General features: G+C 34.6%; 2 protein-coding genes across 2 annotated transcripts in view; one reads left to right on the top strand and one right to left on the bottom strand.

Moving 5' to 3' along the window:
- Positions 1-10,460: 10,460 nt before the first annotated feature.
- Positions 10,461-12,648, top strand: LOC121327883. Its single transcript, XM_041272192.1, has 2 exons — positions 10,461-10,593; positions 11,337-12,648. Exons 1-2 carry the CDS (start codon positions 10,573-10,575, stop codon positions 12,240-12,242), a joined length of 927 nt encoding a protein of 308 aa, XP_041128126.1. The 5' UTR covers positions 10,461-10,572; the 3' UTR covers positions 12,243-12,648.
- A 2,576-nt stretch (positions 12,649-15,224) lies between these two features.
- The window catches only part of cpe (carboxypeptidase E), a 30,251-nt gene continuing 25,933 nt past the window's right edge, over positions 15,225-19,542 (bottom strand). Inside the window, exons 6-9 of the mRNA XM_041219917.1 lie at positions 17,942-18,081; positions 17,194-17,293; positions 16,569-16,687; positions 15,225-15,869 (exon numbers count right to left, since the gene is read on the bottom strand). Of these exons, the coding sequence (XP_041075851.1) occupies positions 15,771-15,869; positions 16,569-16,687; positions 17,194-17,293; positions 17,942-18,081 (458 nt within the window). The 3' untranslated portion in view covers positions 15,225-15,770. The remainder of the gene's footprint in view (positions 15,870-16,568; positions 16,688-17,193; positions 17,294-17,941; positions 18,082-19,542) is intronic.

Raw genomic sequence — 19,542 nt, 5'->3', positions numbered from 1 at the left:
AGGTTCCATTGTTTCTAAGGTTTACGCATAGATCTCTGCACTAGTTCTGCGTCTGGAGAATTAGTAGATTGAGCCCAGGGAATAAGTAGATCGGATATATTAACAAAAAAAAAAAAAAAAAAGAAAAATGGATTTTGTGGGTGTATTAGACAGTATAACAAAGAGAAGAGAATGTTGTAATATACATTAACAACAAATACATAATTTAAAATGAAGTTTTTAAGTGTAATTTGTATGTCTGTTTAACAAACATTTTTTCTAATTTAGCTGTCATGTTGAGTGTTCTAGTCTTTTTTTTTACTTTAAAACTAGGATGATAATGTGTCATCTTTGTAAACTGTGATAGTTACCGCAAGGCCTACTGACAAAATAATATAAGCAATACAACTAATACTGTATGATTGTATGTCATTAAATATATTGCTAAAACATTTTAATTTCGATTAAAGAGTGACAACATTTTGACGTGTGAAGCCTTTTAATAATACACAGTAAATAAATCTTTGAGATCACTCATCAACTACAGCCTACATCTGACTAACAACGACATTTTTAAATACACACATCCCTCAGGATAGAAGATAGAAGGTAGTATGTTTGGCAATTTATTGTGCTTTTATATAGGTATATACCAAGCTGTACCTTTGTAAACCATGTTTTTAAAAATACTTTACCATTTAATATCTTTTCTTACACATGTTTTACCTAGGTTTGTCACCTGTTATGTAAGTAACAAACCTGCTCTTTATTTGATAGTAAAATGTAATGAAGGGCAACAAGGCTGATCCCAGGACTTAAAGACATGTGCTAGGACAGGTTAAAAGAATTACATATCTTCAGTTTAAAAAAAAATAAAGAAAAGAGGGGACTTAATTTGAAACTAGTTCAGATTTAACACAGAGAGAAGGACAAGAGGCAATAAGTGGAAACTGAGTAAAAGTAAGTTTAGAACAGAAGGCAGGAAGCACTTCTTTACACAGATAGTTATAAATGCATGGAATAGCCTATCACAGTGTTCTTTATTGCAAGATTGGAGGCCCTGATGTGCAGCCACCAACAACACACAAATGTGAAAAAGGCGGTGTGGCGGCCCTCACACTGATGTCTTATCAACAAAAGTGGCCCACCTCTGAAAATTTGTGAAGAACACTGGCCTATCAGGTGAAGTAGTAGGATCTAAAACACCAAGCAAATGTAAAAAACACTAGATTATGTGCTGTTAAATTAGTTCCCCCCACTATGGGAAAATGGTGTGATAACAAGGGACAGGCCTTGATGGGCCGAATGGCCTTTTCTCGTTCTCAGACTTTTCTTATGTTCTGTTGTGTTCTGTTTCCAGGTAATACAGAATGGGCTATGTTCCATAATTTCCATGGCTATGTTGTTATTTTTTGTCACTCCCAGTCCCGAATCCATTTCACACTTCTGAGAGCAAGACAGAGGCTAGCACATGTGCTTTGGGTTTTCCAAACCTGCAGATTTTCTGTCAGATAACATATGCTATATATTTGGACAGACAATTTCATTATTTTTATGAATGAAAATAAGTCCCTTCTAGAAAAAAAAAGCAGACACATGTAAAAAATATCTCGAACAATGGTGTTCCTTATTTTAGTGCTCTTTCGGTGGTAACTCTACCATGATTTCACTATGCTTTTTACTTTGCCTTATTACACTTTTTAATGCATTTACAATGGTTTACCAAAGTAAACATTTATATGGCCAAATTTTTATTTCATTATATAACAACATTCTTTTATAATACTAGCCCATATAGAATAATATGTCTTCCTCTGGAACTATTTTCCACAGAGTTTGGCTAGTTTGCTTTATTTATTGTGTTTTGAATGTGACTCATAAGTGGAGCAAATGTGGTGTTAGTTACGTTTGAAAGTGTTTTATTAGAATTTATACTGGGCAAGGCAGACAGAGTTTTAGAGTGGTAGCAGGAACAAAAACATCATGCAGGTGTGGCACAAACTGTGTTAGCTTGGGAGCTATAGATGTATAGGTGTATTACGGTTGTTTATATACTTACCCATATGTGATAATGTGTCAAGGAGAAAACAATCTTCTGAGTGGATGTGGCTGTAAATAATTGATGTTTTGTTTGTGTTTCCACAAACGCTTTAAGTGTTTAATTAGACCCAAAAAAGGTTTTAGGCTTTTCTTTTGTTTTTGTTTTTTTTGCACCTATGGTACATTTGTTTTGTTTTCAAATAAAGCCATGCCCTGAGGTGTTTCATTCTAAGTACAGTTTTCCTTGTAATCTACTCATACTACACACCACGCGAACATTATACTGAAAGACGGCAGCCAATTCTTTACCCTATATATATATATATATATATATATATATATATATATATATATATATATATATATATATATATATATATATATACATCTTTGAAGTTTATTAAAACTTAAATAATTATTAGCTAGTCTAGGTGATATATAATAAACTTCAAATAATTGCTAGGTCTAGGTCTAATAATCTCCCTTCTCCAATAAGCGCCGGGTATAAACGCCTCTATTAAACACTGGGTCTTTATTAAACGTCGGGTCTCTGCCATTACCATGTAAGCAGAGGAAGATGAGGAGGAGCTTGAGAGTAATGAACTGCTGACAGCGATGAAAGTGACAAATAAATAATATAATTGATTTATTTATAATTAATTGATTAACGTGAACCTGATGAAGACACAGTAGTGTCGAAACGCGTTGTTTGTTTGTTTGTTTGTTTTACTAGTCATGTTTTAACTAAAAGAGATTTTTTTAAAAGAAAATAAATGAGCAGGAGTTATGTAACTCATCCGTTTGAAGCAAAATAACGAGAGTGCGACCATGAATGTGTTTACTGAAACTCTTTTGGTAAGCCAACACCCTTGCCATAATGTTATACAGCAGAACTAAATCATGTGTAATGGACTACATGTATTTTTAGAGCAATTCCTTGATCCAGTTATCAGTAGCTATGTAGTTAGATTGGTCATGGACCACCTCATTCTCATTCAGATTGTGCAGAACGATGAGCGATAAATGAGGTAGTGACATCTGTGCAAATAGTATTTCCTTCTCTGGCATTTTTGCCTCTCTCCATTGCAGTTGTGGGCTTGTCAGTCGCTCACTATATATGCTAGTGTAAACTTATAATGATCATTCAAGGGCACAATGCTCAAGTATACATATGATTTAACATAGAACTTATAGAAGCATGGGCATTTAGAATGTCAGGTTTTTATAGTTACAGTAAACTAGTCCAGAATGCTCTTATTAAATTATTCTAGTTACTCACTGTGTGTTTCATTTGTTGTTGCACATGACCTAATAGACATACATCTGATGAGAACTGCAAAAATATAATTCCATAATCATAACTGTGTTAATATGATTCTGCTAGCACTATAAACTGAAAATGTTCCCATGTTCCCATATATTATATTTTAAGAGTCATGATGCCACCAGGTGGATAAAAATCTCATGACATACAGAATTCTGGACAAGTAATACAGTATTCCAAAAATTGTAAATGCCTATCAAATGCTAATCAAATCATTACACTGATTTATGGAATAATGGAAGAAAACATGGATTGCTTAATTTGGGAGCAATACTGTAAACACTTTTAAGGCTGTATGTTTTCTTTTTCACCATACTCTACATGTGTGAACATTTTATGAGTGTCTAGGGTTCAGTACATGTAGGTTTTTCTGTGCTTCCACATGCAGGACATTAAACAAACAAGTACTTATAAAATACAGAATACCGTTCCACACTGATGGTACCAATACAGGTGTATATTCAGTTGCACATTTTTGTGCACATACTATATTTTATATCCTTGCTGGTAATGGGAAATGTTGAGTGCATTACTGATCCAGATTCTGACCCCTGCAGCTGAGACATTGTTATTAGTTCTACAACTGTTTGGGCCTTGTTCTTTTGTATATTGGCGGGAACTCTCACTTGGGGATTATGTAGTCCCCAGTTCATGTCCAGTCAGCTTGTTACAGTGCTCTTTGTACCCACTTAGCCTTATTTTCACTCATAGTTTCCAGATGAAGCTGTAGAAACAACAAAGAATCATGCATTTGAAAGATTCCTCTCAGGCTGAGATCCAACTGGTGCACACAAAAAACACATTTTAACACAAACCATTACAGCATTGCATACATGTTTAGCTAGGCTTACTGAGCGTGGGAAAGTAAATGACCTTTTCCTCCCCCTCTGGACAGGGAGTGTCTCAAGATCAAACTTGAGGCACAAAGTTGTGCTGTGAAGTCCAGCTGTGTGCAGTTGCTCCTCTATAGAGGACTTCCAGTAGTTTTTAATGACTAGTAAAATAAAAAGATGAACCAACGTGTTCTTTCTCCAGGGGAAAACAGAAAGTTAGCTGATTCTTTTACATTGAAAATGTGCCAATCCAACTAGCTTTCTCCCATTATGTTAACACTTTCAAAATTCTTCCAGTCAGATACTAAAATGAATCCATTCATAATTTTTATGTGGAATGGAAAAGTAATCATCGAATTGTTCTCCAAAAGCATATCTAGAACATTCCCAGGGGAAGCTATTATTTGCAAAATGAGGAAGTTAAAATCAGGTGTAAGCTCTCCACAGGCACAGCATAATTTAATAGCCAGAGAGGAAACCTGCATGTTTGTCACTAGAAACAGTAAGTGCAATCGAAACGATGTGACGATACAGAGGAAAGAATCATCAATTGTTATACTTCCTATTTTGCTAGTCAATATGGCCATATACAACAATAATAAGGAAAAAAACATGCAAGTTGGAGTTAAGCGTATAAATCCTGTGAAAAAGGTTAACGTCCCGGTTATTCATAGTTTTTAGATTCATTCTAGCTGTGAAAAGCTGATTAGTTATAAGTTGTATCAAAATGACAAACATACTGTTGGTTGTATCCCTTATAAAAGTTTATTACTGCATAGAAAAGTATAATGAAGCATAGTAAAAGCATAGTAAACTTCTATATTAACAATATATTGTTAATAAAAAAAAAAACTAACAAGGGGAAAACAAGGAAAAAAACAATTGCACCCTCTAATGGATGTTTGTGGGTTGTCACTGAATAATACTGAGGCAGACAGAGCAGTGGGTGTGGCACGCCGCACAGGCGCACAGAGTTAATAACACAGGTACTGCCAAGGGGGTACAATCAATGATAGCCCTACTATCAGATTTAATAAAGAAAATAAACAAAACAAATCTAAAAATAAAATTTTACCTACAAATGGGGAGTGCTAGTCCCACTAACATCCCGCTCCAGGACCCTAGTACACTACTAACCTTCACTGTACTTATTTTGGGATTAATTCCCCTAAATTGACCTACTTCTGTTCTCATGGAGTCCTGGCATCTTCACATCGACTCGTCAAACGGCCTCGGCTGGGCAATGCCTTCACAAGAACCGTCTTGGAGTGGAAGGGTTTCGTAGTAGTTCTCTTCATGGAGCGGACACTGTCCTCCTCGATGTCAACAAGCTCAAACTTTCGTTCAGCGCCCTTGTGTAGCCGTGGCCGTGCAGTAACCTTGAGCTGTTGTGCAGATGCTTTTTGAGCTTCGCGCAGAATCTTTGGGCACACCCCCCCAGCCAATCCAGACCCCCCTATCAGCTCAGTGCCGGGCGAGCCTAACTGCTCAATTCTCCTGTTCCGCGTCTCGGCTTCACACACCCTAAACAACAATGTATTATATTTCAATATATTAGAAAATAAAACAAAAAAAATACATTTGTATGCCCCCACTCCCCTCTCCATCTATGTCACAGTTTAGCATCAATGAACACATACTACAGCAACAAATGTTTTTGACCCTGTATCACAAACAGCAACATCAGCATTCATCTGAAAGTAAGTTTTGTAAGGTTTTGAGGCTGTCAATAACCATTGCCCAGAAATAATGGGGTATGGTAAGATTGGATTTCAGACAGCTAATCTAGAGTTGATAATCACTGGCTTTATGTGAAGCTTTTGGTTTTACTCCAAAATACATGTATTTGTATGGTGCTGCTATAGTTGTGTTATTCATCTATAAATACTAGTAGGTACTAGGTACCCTATATTATATACCTGAAAATGTTCATTATTTTCAGTCAAAGATGTGCGCAATTCAAATACGAAACCTAAAACCACTGCTGTATCTTTTGCTAAACTGGGTTTTTAAATCACTAAATAGAAAACATTATGTAGGTCATTCAGTGGAATACTGTCTTTAATATGTTAATACTGTACACCAATATAATTTGTAATATTTATGAACAACATGCCGCAGTCCAAGTCATTGTTTAATGTTGTTCCTCATTCTACAGTCACAAAATGCTCAAAAACACTCCCCAGCAGAACTTGAGAGTGAGAGTTCTCTATCTAACTGGACTGTTCATTTGCAGCTGAAGGCAAAAGTGATGGAGAGAAACATTTACTGTTTTTTGGTCTTCATTTATTTAAAGGTAAGGTTCATAGCTTTCTTTAATTGGTTTCAATCTGGTTATATTAATTTAATCAGCTGTTTCAAATATTTTCAGTTACCGGGGAACTGAAAACCCATATTATGGCCAGAATGGATAAATTCTGACGAAATATTAAATAATTATTGTGTGTCTCAATTTTCAAAAAATATGTTTGTGGTAGGGTAGGACCAATAATCTTTAAAGTTGTTTATGATTTATTGATGTGGATGGGTAAATATAATTGCTCCCCTATAAATATCTCTCTATATACATTCTAATGGTGGTGGGAGTTTAAATCAATCTGTTAGGGAATGAGAACTTTGTACAGCTATGATCAAAAGTTTTGCATCACCTGTAGAATTAACTAATTTTGCTTCATATAGTCAAACTAAACCAGCTGAATAATGTTAAGTTAACATACTGAATTACATATACAAAAAACTGCCGGAATTGAAAAATGTGACATTTCGAAATCTAATATAAAATACTGTATTACTATTATGGCTTCCAGTAGACTTTTGCAATATCATTTTGTAGTTTCTTTGGTTACATGATGTTAAATAAAAGATCTAAGTTATGTTTACATAGTTTTTTTTTTATTTTTATTATTATTATTATTATTATTTTTTTTATGTCTCAATCCAAAACTTTTGGCCATAGCTGTAGACCATGAAGGCAGTTGCATTTTCCATTCACAAGGGCTATTGCGGGCCTCTGAACAGGGTACATCATGATTCTAGCCAAAAAATATTAGTTGAAAACAGCAGCCAACATTTCATGCACAATTGTTTCTAATTTAGCATTGACGAGTAACTTCCTGGAAAATTCATTCTATGCACCTGTGGATTAGCAACTAAACCTTTCTCTTAAGGGTAATCAGTAAAGATTTATTTTTGGAATGTGAATGCAAGGCTCTGAGCAGTTTATATATATATATATATATATATATATATATATATATATATATATATATATATATATATCTGAAGATTAGGTAAACACAATGATTACTAACAGATGTACATTATGATAACATGTGATGTTCACATATGATGGCTTACAAAAAATAACATTTTCTTGGAAAACCTTTTCTTGGAAAATTGTCTTGTCACTAGAGACTTGCCTTGTATATAATCATTCTTTATTATAGGAATTCTGAAAATAAATTATATTTTATCATTTTTAAATAGTGTCTAATCAACAGCCAATACTTTACCTAATCATGATGCCCTACTTAGCCACTAAGATTAGCCATCTCCCACAGTTGTGATGTGTCAAATGAACACATGAGGCTCTATAAATCACTGTTAGACTAGTTGTAACAGATTTATTATGTTAATTATTATGTTTATTATGTTAACTACTATTACTGTAGTTCACTAACACTCTTATGAACTTGTGTTGAAGACATTTTGTGATGAGATGCATGACTTCCTACAACTGTCCCCTTAATTCATAACTAAAACTACTACAATCTACTGTGGCTGCATGTTCAGTGGTAGTGTGCAGTTCACAGCGCGTCTTAACATTGACACTATGAGGCAACTAAATATGAATAACATGCAGTTGTTTCCAAGATTTCTACTAAACTTTATTAACTGTATTAATTTTATTAAAAGTTTAGTGTTCTAATTAGAAATGTGGATCCTTATGCAGCGATTAGTGTACTCATTCAAACCTGTTCATCCTTCTGTGTACTTCTATTCCAACATTTAACCTATAGATAAATGTGGCACAATATATGAGAAGCCTCCCTATTTGTGTGCACCAATCAGGAAACGGTATATTAACGTGTAAATAAGAGATTGAAAATGTTTAAAATAACAATAAAGGCTCAATTTATCAGTTTCGTAATGAAACCCTTGGTGGTTGACCTCTTCTGTACTGTTCAGAACCAAGGCCATAGCCAGCTATAAGGCCCCCAAGGCACAGACCTTTCTTAAAATCATACTAATAATCATTTATTTAGGCTCTTTTACATGTTGCTTTGGTGTATACCACCGTAGCTGTTAGTTAAACGTGTTCAAATGGCTTCGAAACAACCATGGATGATAAGTGACTTTTTTACAAGGTGAGGCAAAGCAATAATATTGATTAAAAATAAGTATATATCAGCCTAATAATAAAAAAATAATAAATTCCATTGGTAGCCCACAGTTTAGTGAACTCGGTTTATTACTATTCCAGTTCTAAACCGCTAGTGGCTTGTAAACTGTAGTCTAGGTTGTGAATATTATTATAACAGTTTAGGTTGGGGTTTGGGGGCTTGCCCCCGATAGCCACTTACCAGGGGTGTACAATTCGTTTGTAAGACAAGATTTGTATGACGGACAAGTTTTGCCGTTATACTTTACCCATCGGACAAGTAGTTTTTATTTATTTACTTTTCTAACCTAGTTCGCTATTTACCATATTTCTCTATGTTCATTCTGTTGCTGGAAAGACATTCCAGTTATATTTTTAGAGAGCCACCAGGTTAATATGGGTTCCTGGGCATTCTGATATACTTGGCAATGAAATGGTAGATGTAGCAACAATTAATGGGTTAAAAAGGGAGAAGATTGATTATAATATTCAGAAAGAGGTTAATAATAATTGGTTAAATAAAGAACTGGGCAGGAAAGAGGAAAGATCTGAGAAGATCTGTGAGAAGTATAGAGTTCCAGAAAGGGTTGAGCATTATGTAATAAAATGTAAGAAATTTGAAGAACAAAGAAAGAACTTGAAGAGGAAGTTGATGAACATGGGAATACATGACTTAAAAATGTATGGTAAAAAATGTTTGTTGAGAAAAGGGAAAGAGGGAGAGATGAAAAAGAGAAAAGATAATAAATGAGCCCTGCTTGTAAATAATATGCAGTGTTTTGGTGGTGGTTGGCAGGGATGGAGTTCTGTCCCTGCTAAAAGACATATGAGAATGTGGCTGCTTCCAAATAGAGTAACTGGTGTTAACTGGGAGCAGCCACATGCTTATACATAAGGCCTTCTGTGTGTCATACAGATGTCTTGAGACCTAAACATTGGACTCTGTGAATAGGCCATCAATACACAGTTGAAATTGGGTTTATAATTAATGATGTGTTGAGTCTAGCAGTGTGCAGCTCGACATACTGTATGCTTAAATTGTGTCTATTTACTTGAGTCTCTGGAGAGCCCCCACTTTTCTCATTTCGTGAGTGGCAGGTATAAACAAAATCACATAGGTCCTGCAAATGTATAACCTTGGGTGCTCAAAATTATATTTTCGTATCTTATTCAGAAATAAAAACTGTTAAGTAAACTTTTGTATTTAAATAAACAACATATAATTATCTCAAAAAGCTCTAGTGCTGGTAGGGGTGCTAGGGGTGCATGGGCAAGTGCTCCTCAGTGATTTTTCACAGCTGGCTACAGCCCTGAGCACCCTTGTCTTAAGGGTTACCTTCTAGTGGTGGTCACCTACTGGACAGTGCTGCCCTTTAACCACAGTTCTATTGCATAATTAATGTACAGTTATAGATACAAAGAACCATTCAATGACCATATCATTGTTAAATCCCAATACCGATCAAATAAACTTTTTCCACATTTATAAGACACATTGCATCCCCCACCCCTACCCCCCCCTCTCTCTTTGCGAACTCCCTTAGCACTTCAAATAAAAGCTAGTTGCCCCTGTAAACAAAATGTTACTCTACATTTCATCTTAGAGGAATTATCTAGGATAAATCATCAAATTAAGCAGAACTGAAAATGAGAAACTTACCAACAGCTATTGTTGTTAAACTGACAGATCCCATGTCTATGTAGTTCTGTAGCATTAGCAAGATTATAGATTGCAGCATTAGCAAGCAAGGCGTCAGGATTAAAGGTTGATTGAAATGTAGAGCAATAAATGTATAGTAGTTTTGAATGAAGTTGCAGGTGATTATTGATGCCAACATCCCACACTGTATATTATTTCAGGATTGTCTGCTTGTATTTTGTTTCAGGTGCCTGTGCAGTGTCAGACTGAAGTCCCTGGATTAATTTCACTTGATTCCATTTTTTTATATGCTGTGTTGGCTTTGCTGGTCGGTGTATTGCTGCTCTGCATAGTTACTGTAATTGGAATCTTTGTGATGTGTTTCAGACAAAATAAGGTATGCCTTCTACTTTACAAAGGAAGCTTGTTATGATTTATATGTCAATTTGCACAGTCAATATCTATGCAAAAGGATGCTTATGTCTATTTATGTATATTAGTCATTTAGCATAAAAAAAAACGACTGTAATAAAAGCTTAGAAAAGTGTGAAATTATAGTAAAGGCATGGTAATGCAAATGTAAGCCTTGTAAAGCCCAGAGAGGTATGGTAAAGTATATCAAACCATGATAAACTATGGTAAATGCATAGTATAACCATGGGAAAAGAACTCGGAACCTGCAAACTTACTATGTACGTTTAGTATGGTGAACTTTTTAATATAATACTATTCAAATATTGGTTATAGAGTTGCATAATAATTACATTTATCTGTTTGTTGACATGCAACTCAATTCCGATACATATTTATAACATGCAATAAAGCTTTACCGAAAGTTCACTTATTGTTCCCCTTAATGATAAACTCCAAGTTGTAACACAACCTGTTTGACCTTTGAATTCCCACAGGATGTAAAAAAGAAAATGTCAATTGGTCTTATCCAAATTGTTGCGATGATTAATGCTAGAAAGTAATAAAGAAAAAAAAAGAGACATTTGCTGAAGTACTAATGGCAGCTTTGTGTTCCAGTGCTGACATTGTTTTACTCCTTCTGCCCATGCCAAATCAGTATCATACCAGGTAGCAGGAAGGACAAGACAAATAATAGTGTATTATGAACTGAATGTTTTTGTCTTTAAGATTTGGAAGAAGCTGTCGGTAGAAGAGACTACGTATGCACATATAAATGACCATGCTCTGCAGTGTATGCCAGCAGGTAATGATTTGAATCATCTAAACCAGGAAGCCTTGTCCAGCAGCAGGAGAACATCTACTCTGCCGTCCTCTCTCAGACTTGCAAGTGGTCAAGTTCAGGGTGTTTCATCTGAAAACTGTGAAGGAGCAGAAAATCAGTTGCATAGCTGCTCTCTTTCTTTTGGCTCCAGTGCTTTTAAACAATCACAACCTCCTGATTATGAGGACTCAATGGCAAGGAGGGCAAAACAAAACAGCAGCACTGCCAGGGTATCTCAGGAGAAAACTGGTAATACCTGGAGTAGAGTGGACCTTTCTTCAAAAGAAGAAAAGTGGTCTCATTATGTAGATATGAAGGCATGCAAAGCTCTTAAAGTTGTTGAACAGAGGGAAGGTTTAGATGGTAAATGTGTTTATGATATCCCACGTCGTTTCTCCTGCACCTGCTCCAATAGGTCTAGTGCATGCTCGTGTTTTACTATTTCGGCAACCTCAACACTGAAAAACGCAAAGCACTCTAGAGTCCTTTCGGACAACTATAGTGACCAGGTTAATAAGGCATCTCAGGAGTTTGAAAATTCAAAAAATAGACCAACTACGTTCCCAACATACAAAGAGTATGACATATATGTTCCTTCTCTACCAAGGACAGAGTCAAAAGACTCTGGTGTAGCATCGATCATCGGTTCACAGTCATTAAATACAGATGAAATCTCTGGCGAGGTAAAGAGGAGATACCCATGTAATGTAGAGCAAGACAGATTCACATTAGTAAAGAAAACCTCATCAATACAGAAGAATAACCAGAGGGTAACTGAGAAAACACCAAATAAACCAAGTTTGTTTATTTAATAGCTGAACACATTTCAGCAGATCTATTTTTCAGAAGTGAGACCTTTTTATGTAGTTTTAAATTAACTCAGTTGTAAACTGGTATTAAAAACTGTATACTTCTGTAAATCTTTGAAAAATGATGTAGTGCTGGTCTGTTTAGTAGTTGGAGGTAATTCAAAATGGAGGCCTGGTGCAAGATAATGGGATGCAGCACATGGAGTTTTAATGTTGCTGTGTGGACTGCAGCCAATAGGGAACATAAGATTATCATAAAACTTGTTTTGATATGACTAAAATAGTAGTGACTTTACTGAGGAACTTTGTAGTTCTCTTTTGCCTGTCTGTACACTAGCAAGAATTTGTACCTGTTTTGTCAATATTATAACAGTTTACATACACAAACATGCTCCCTGAGAATGTAAGTTACCACAGCAAGTGCAAAATGTTAAATTAATTGTTCTTCTATTGTAAAACAGTTAATTATATTTGAGTCATATAATTGTAACTGAATTGCAATTATATGACTCAAATATACACTTTTATATATTTTTAATGTTTTATGAAAATTAAAGCATTGTTCAAAAATCTTGTTTTTTCTATTCCACCCTCTTTTTTCTTATGAATTCAACCTGGGTGGGTGACCTCCACATAATGTTTTAATGTGCTTTGGGATTTTTTTTTTTTTTTAAATGTCAGGTCTAGGCTTGTATAGATGAAAAACTCAAGTTTACCTAAAGATCCTCATAATAGGTCACATTTTCCAAGTAACTTCCTTTAACATGTTTTTATCAGCAGGTTTTAAATCAAACCGATTGAAAAATGTGTTTATTTCACAAAAAATAAAAGCAACCTTTCTCTCACTTATACAATTGAGTACCGATCAATGGCAATGACTCAGCATCATTTGGACAAGTGTGGAAATGAGAGAATGCTTTGTTTTGTGTTGTGTAAACAACATAATTTATTTCACTTAATGACTAACTTATCTGCATGGCCCCATTGTGTACACATGCAGAGTAAAACTTTAGCACACCCTAAAAGATAAAATACATTTAAAAGGTTTTTTTGTTGTTGTTGTTTTCTTTCCATTTGATGTGTATATTAAGATATAAATAGTGTGGTTGGAATTGTTTAAATAGAACCCTAAAACCTGGTACCTGTGTTTTCTGTGCTATGAGTCACATGAACTAATCCAGCAGTGGGTGTTCAGACTGTTATGATTGCCAAGGCCAGTTTAGTAGCTAAACAACTTCTGGTGATTGCATTTCAATGGTTAGGTGAAATAACATAAGAACATAAGACAAGTTTGAAAACAAGAAAAGGCCATTTGTTCATCAAGACCAGGGGTTAAATTTAGTGTCTTGTGTTAACTTTATATACTCTAACTCTATACTATTTATAATTTTAAAGACTTCAATCAAATCCCCTCTTTCCCTTCTTTTTTCTAGGTTGAAGATATTTAATTATTTTAGTCTGTCCTCGTAGCTCATGTCATTAAGTCCTGGGGTCAGCCTTGTTGCCCTTCTCTGTACTTTCTCGAGTGCAGTGATGTATTTTTTGTAGTGATGTGACTAAAACTGCACATAGTATTCTAAGTGGGGTCTAACTAGGGCATTGTATAATTGTAGCATAACATTTCTAGACTTGCATTCCATGTTTTTTGCAATATAGCCTAACATTCTATTTGCCTTTTTAATTGCTTCACCACATTGACAAGATACTTTTAATGATGACTCCAACATAACCCAGAGATCTTTTTGAAAGTCCTCATCCCCTATTTCGTTCATTCAAGTTAATTTTATTCTTCTAATATGGATTATTACTCCACATTTCTTAACATTAAAATGAATTTGCCACAAGTTTGACCAGTTACAGAGGTCCAGATCTCTTTGAATTAGCTTGGCTGTGGATTAAAATATAGAATCAAAGTGTGAACATGGTGCACTGTAAGACACAATCTAGAAGGTTCTTCAGCTGCCTGTTGTCCCTGTGAACTGCTTCACTCTAGCTCTGTGACAGTTGCAAGGGTATCTCAGTGAGCAGTGCAATGATTGGATCCAGTTTACTCATTAGCTAGTGCCTTCATTATGACTAGTCAACTGGTAAAATATAAATGGGACAGTTGACTTCAGAGATGTTACACTTGTAATAAGTATGCTAAAACCTCTTGAGATGTGTAGGTCAAAAGGCTTTGTCTACAACGAAAACTGCTGCCCAGTGGACACTATTGTGAACAAGGGTTTTTAATAAATATTATATGTTGCCATTAAATGTGTTAATGTCACAATACAATAGAAACTGACCCAATTAATACATTGATATACATCCCGAAGGGTAATATATAGTTCTGCTTCTGCTATTAGGTATATCAGATAGATTTAACATATCTGAAAAAAGTTACATTATATTAAATATAATGTAACTTTATTATATTTTCATTAAGTTAAGGGGCATTTTTTTTTCTTTAAGTCACAATGTAAGTAGCTTTTATTTATGTACTACTTTCCTCACAAGTCAGGTAATGAGTCTGTTAATGTTGTTATCCTCATATATTTTATCGTGTCATTTTTATTTCAATACAAACTAGATAAGAAATCCTTTTATTAGAAGCCATGCAGTTTCTTTTTGTCGAGATTGCAGCTACAGAAGCTCCACAATGGTGTAACAGTGTGTGGAAAACAACTGATAATTACACATCATGTATCATTATGTTTATATTAAAATACACTTTAGAAAGTTAAACGATTGCTGTTTTTTGGACCTTATTTTCTGAAGTTATACAGGTAAACAGTATAGTTTTGCTATGTGGTGATGCAGTGTGTCACACAATTAACCCGATTGGTTTATGTTCAGCGGTAGAAATCAGAAAGTAAGTAACACTGTGCACCTTTATAGCCGAGTTCATGAGATAATAAATATATAAAAACTAACTAACAGCATTGTTGTTTGTGTTTCACAGTCTCTTACAAGTAAAATAAAACTCACCAGAGGCACACAAAAGACAGTGTAATATTTACTTTGATTGTAAATGAGTTTACAGAAACAGCTTTGTAAATAGCAAACTTAAAATATTTCTATGTAATAAAAAGAACAAGAATGTGACATGAACACAGTTATCCTTAGAATTAAATATCAGTTTAGGATTCAAGGTTTACTTAATAAATATTCTTTGACAAAAAAGAAAAGTCTCACATTCCTTACAACACAGTGTCCTAATGTTTGGTCACATATTTTATTTGGATTCATTCTTATTGAAGTACTTAACATATACCATAAACAGGAATAATAAACAGAAAAAAAAAATCCACATATAAATAATTATTACAATGAGATGAACTCTACGCATTGTTCCCTGAAGTACAGATCAGTGAGAAGGCCAATGGTTGAATTGTTACCAATGACTAATACACACAGTCCATCTTAATGCCGCTACAGTATTATACTTTTGCATTCAAACAGAAAACACTGATTTTACAAAACGGAGCTAAAACACAGTTTTACACAGGCTTATTATGAAAGCTTTTTTGTGACGTGTGTGATATATGTTTAGAAATTCAGAGTCTGCGACATCATTTTCCACCATTCCATTAACTCTTCTTTTTCCTCTTCCTTTCGCTCAGTCAAAGACTCCAACTCAAAATCCACCTAATGGAACAAAGAAAAACATTGGATTCTTCAATTACATTAAGCTTACTTTCCTCGTCTGCTGGGTAACCTAGCTCTGCCACTGTAGATTGGGAATTCTGATTAATTACAGCCTGTTTCAACTGAAAAAAAAAATCAGGGTTTTACCAGTTTTAGCACAAAATCCAGACTAAATGAAAAAACACTAATCTATGTCAAAAAAAGTTATGACTTTATATTTTGTTGATATTTTTGTAACTTACTTTTAGAACAATACAAACCTGTATATTCATAACACAGTAATGTAGCACCAATAAAGGGAAAGTTCATCAACTTTACATTCACAGTGAATAATAGCAGGTGAGCTGCTTTTCTGTCTCCATATTTACTGGGAAACTGTACTAAACACATACAGTATACATTACTGTGAATACATAAAATCAACCATGAGATGACTCAAATATACACAGTTTCTATAGTAAAATAGTATTACACATTATTATTATGTTAGTTGGATCAATAGTGTGTGGTTAATTTTCATGGGGATAATTTCAATAGACGCAAACACAGACAGGCTAGGGCAGACAGAGACAGGCGAACAGAAACAGTCAATTATTCTTTTAAACTTCACAGGCTTTCAATCAAATAAACAAGGAAGTAGTCCACTGCAAAGAGGAAGAGATGCATGTTATCCCAGTTGTTTACAAAGTCATTGCTTACCCTTACTGCTGGGCTATAAGGAACTGCCACTTTTTTAATCACAGTGAGGTAGCCTGGGGCAGTGGCAGATATTTTGTAGTTACCAGGAGCCAGAATCCTCCAGTAATCACCATCCTTTGCTGTAAACAAATTATAAAAACAAAATTCTAAACACAAAATTACCTGCAACCACTGCAGCATGTTGACTGAAAGGTTTATTGTGACTAACGTTGCATCTATCCGTATGTTTTATTAACACATTTTTTTTTAGCATACAATGTAATGGAATTAAAAAAAAAAAAAAGTAAATACCACTTTCAGAACTAGTGTCAGGACTTCTGTGTAAAATAAAATACTGAAACTGTTCTGCAACATTATATGTTTTGAATGTTATTTTTATACTGACTGTCTTTACTTGACCTCCAGGTGGCAGCAATGAATAAGTTGTTGAGACCACACAGTCTGTTTTAATAGTCTACTACACGGCACACCCAATAGTTTTCCCTTTAACAAAAAGGGCATATTGACGGTATGAAAAATGAAAACTTTGGGTAATTTGTTTCCTGCAGCTGCAGTCTTTCCTGATTTTCATGACACCATGTTATTTTTAGAGATCTGAGAGCAATGTGATTTGTGATTTTGGCACCTGAAGTGATGTCATGGTTTATTCCCTCCACTGATATGCTAGTATTGGAAATGGGGATTCCCTGCAGGTCTCGGACAAACCCTTTTACACCTCGATGGATCTGAGGGAAGAAAATTACTGCATTAGAACTGCCTTGTAGTAAGCGACACATTTTTATACACAGATACCCATATCACTAAAAAAAAAAAAAAACACAATTTCATTATTCAGTCACCCCAACACTTTGCAGTGGGTTCATATACATTATTTATTATAAATGTCACCCCAATTAACTAGTCAAGTACGTGTAGTTTTAACAACTATACCAGCATTATCATGATTAAAATATAACACACTGCTCAATATGGGTTACTTTGTATTATCACTATGTACTCTTTGCAGTGTTTTATGCAATAGGATGAGTGTTTATGCTTAATTGTCCCAAATTCACCACAATTCAGCTATCTGGATAATACAAGCCAACAAGATTTTAAAACATGTGTCTGTTCGTTTGTTGATCGTAGGATTTAGTCAATGGCATGCATTATAAACAAACAGATGGATGTGAAGCACAGACACATTTTGGAGCTATCTTCAGTATGAAAAGGCTATTTGGAGCTATCTTTAGTATGAGAAGGCTATTTGGACATCAAAAATCTATTCTCAAGAACAAAAGTAATATACAGTGTAACCTGCCCTAGTATCCTGGCCTAATGTTTTCTATACTGATAAAACAGTTGTGTCTTATTAAATGTCACCAAACTCTTGCCTGCTCAATATAATTGACAAGGGAGTTCTTGTTTTGGTCCCAATAGCTCTTGAGAGTGTCCTCAGCTGGGAACTTGTCACAGCTCAACTCCACTGTGATCTCAAAACAGTTGCTGCTCAGGTAGTTGAAGTCCTGCATTCCTGAACAAGAAAAGAAGCACACGTTCCAACTTCTCAATTTCAGTTCCATTACAAGTTTGAAAACCCTGCTTTCAAATACTGCCAACATTAGCATTCTGCTATGGATACTCTGTAAAACTCTGTAAACTCTAGGTAAACTAAAGTCTACAGCAGTCTCCTGAAAATTATACACACCATTACTGCTTAACAGCATTTGCAACAGCTTTGTAAACTAAATAAGGTATACACAGATGCATGTTGATCTTTTAATAATGTGCAGTAAAAAGGCATTTTTAAATCAGTTTTATTCATGTAGGTATACACAACATTAGTTTAACACTAGAACTGCCACGTCAGTCATTTTAACGGTTTGAGGTTTTCAAATTGAAATTACTCTGCATGTCTGAAAGTTATGCGGTTGTCCATTTATGACTTTTCCTAAACACATGTATTAGGGAGGATTACGAAAATAAGGAAGTTATAATCCCCTCTACCTAGAACCGCCAGAGCAGACATTTTAACTGCTTTTTACAACGCATGTTTTTATTTTGAATAAAACCTGAATATAACCTTGAATATTCTATTTTATTTTTATATACAAGCCTGTTGTTAGCTCTACTGGACCTGACAGCCATCAATTATTTCATTTTGTATAAGGAATGCACCAGGGAAAATATCAGTAGGAGAGATTTCATCTTAAAGCTAGCCATAGTTCTTCAGCAGAAACACTTCGATCAGAAAACTGCAAAGAAGCAGGCTGCAGTAGCTCAACCTAGATTCAGCGCTGCACAAGTGACACACACAAGAGAAAACATGTTACTTTTGTTTTAAATTAAAAATTACTTTTGTATGTACATAAACCTGTTTACATACTAGATTATTTTAAAATGTTCATATATATATATATATATATATATATATATATATATATATATATATATATATATATACTTAGTATATATTATACTACTATTAAACTCATTTTTTGAAGTAGGGCTTTATATATGGTAATTTAGAAAATAAACCCTTTTATGTTTAGTTGTTCATTTAAATACTGTGTTTTGGCTGTGCAGATGTTTGATATGACTTGCTTGAATAAAACTTTTGAGTTGTATTGGATAGTTTGTCTCATTTTAATATTGATGTTGTTTAAAATGTAACCATCATAATGATTGCTGGTGGTGGTTTTAGGTAGGAGTAAAACCGCGGCGGTTCTAGTGTTAATGGTCTCAAGTTGGGTGGTGTTTAAGGCCCTGTGAAAATCACGCACGGAACTATTTTATAAATTGTGTACAGGTTATTCTTATTTTTTTAAACATAAAATACAGAGATAAATGCACTGACATCAAAATCGACATCAGTTATTCAAGCACTTTACAATACTTATGAAACTGTGTTGTAGTTAACAGCCTGTAAGTAAAGAATATCTGTAAGGACAGCTTTCAGTTCTAGTACAAAACCAATAGAATGTGTAACTGTGGC

The sequence above is a fragment of the Polyodon spathula genome, chromosome 2 (assembly GCF_017654505.1).
Source record: "Polyodon spathula isolate WHYD16114869_AA chromosome 2, ASM1765450v1, whole genome shotgun sequence".
Taxonomy (NCBI): Eukaryota; Metazoa; Chordata; class Actinopteri; order Acipenseriformes; family Polyodontidae; genus Polyodon; species Polyodon spathula.
This window is presented reverse-complemented; position numbering and strand designations above follow the sequence as displayed.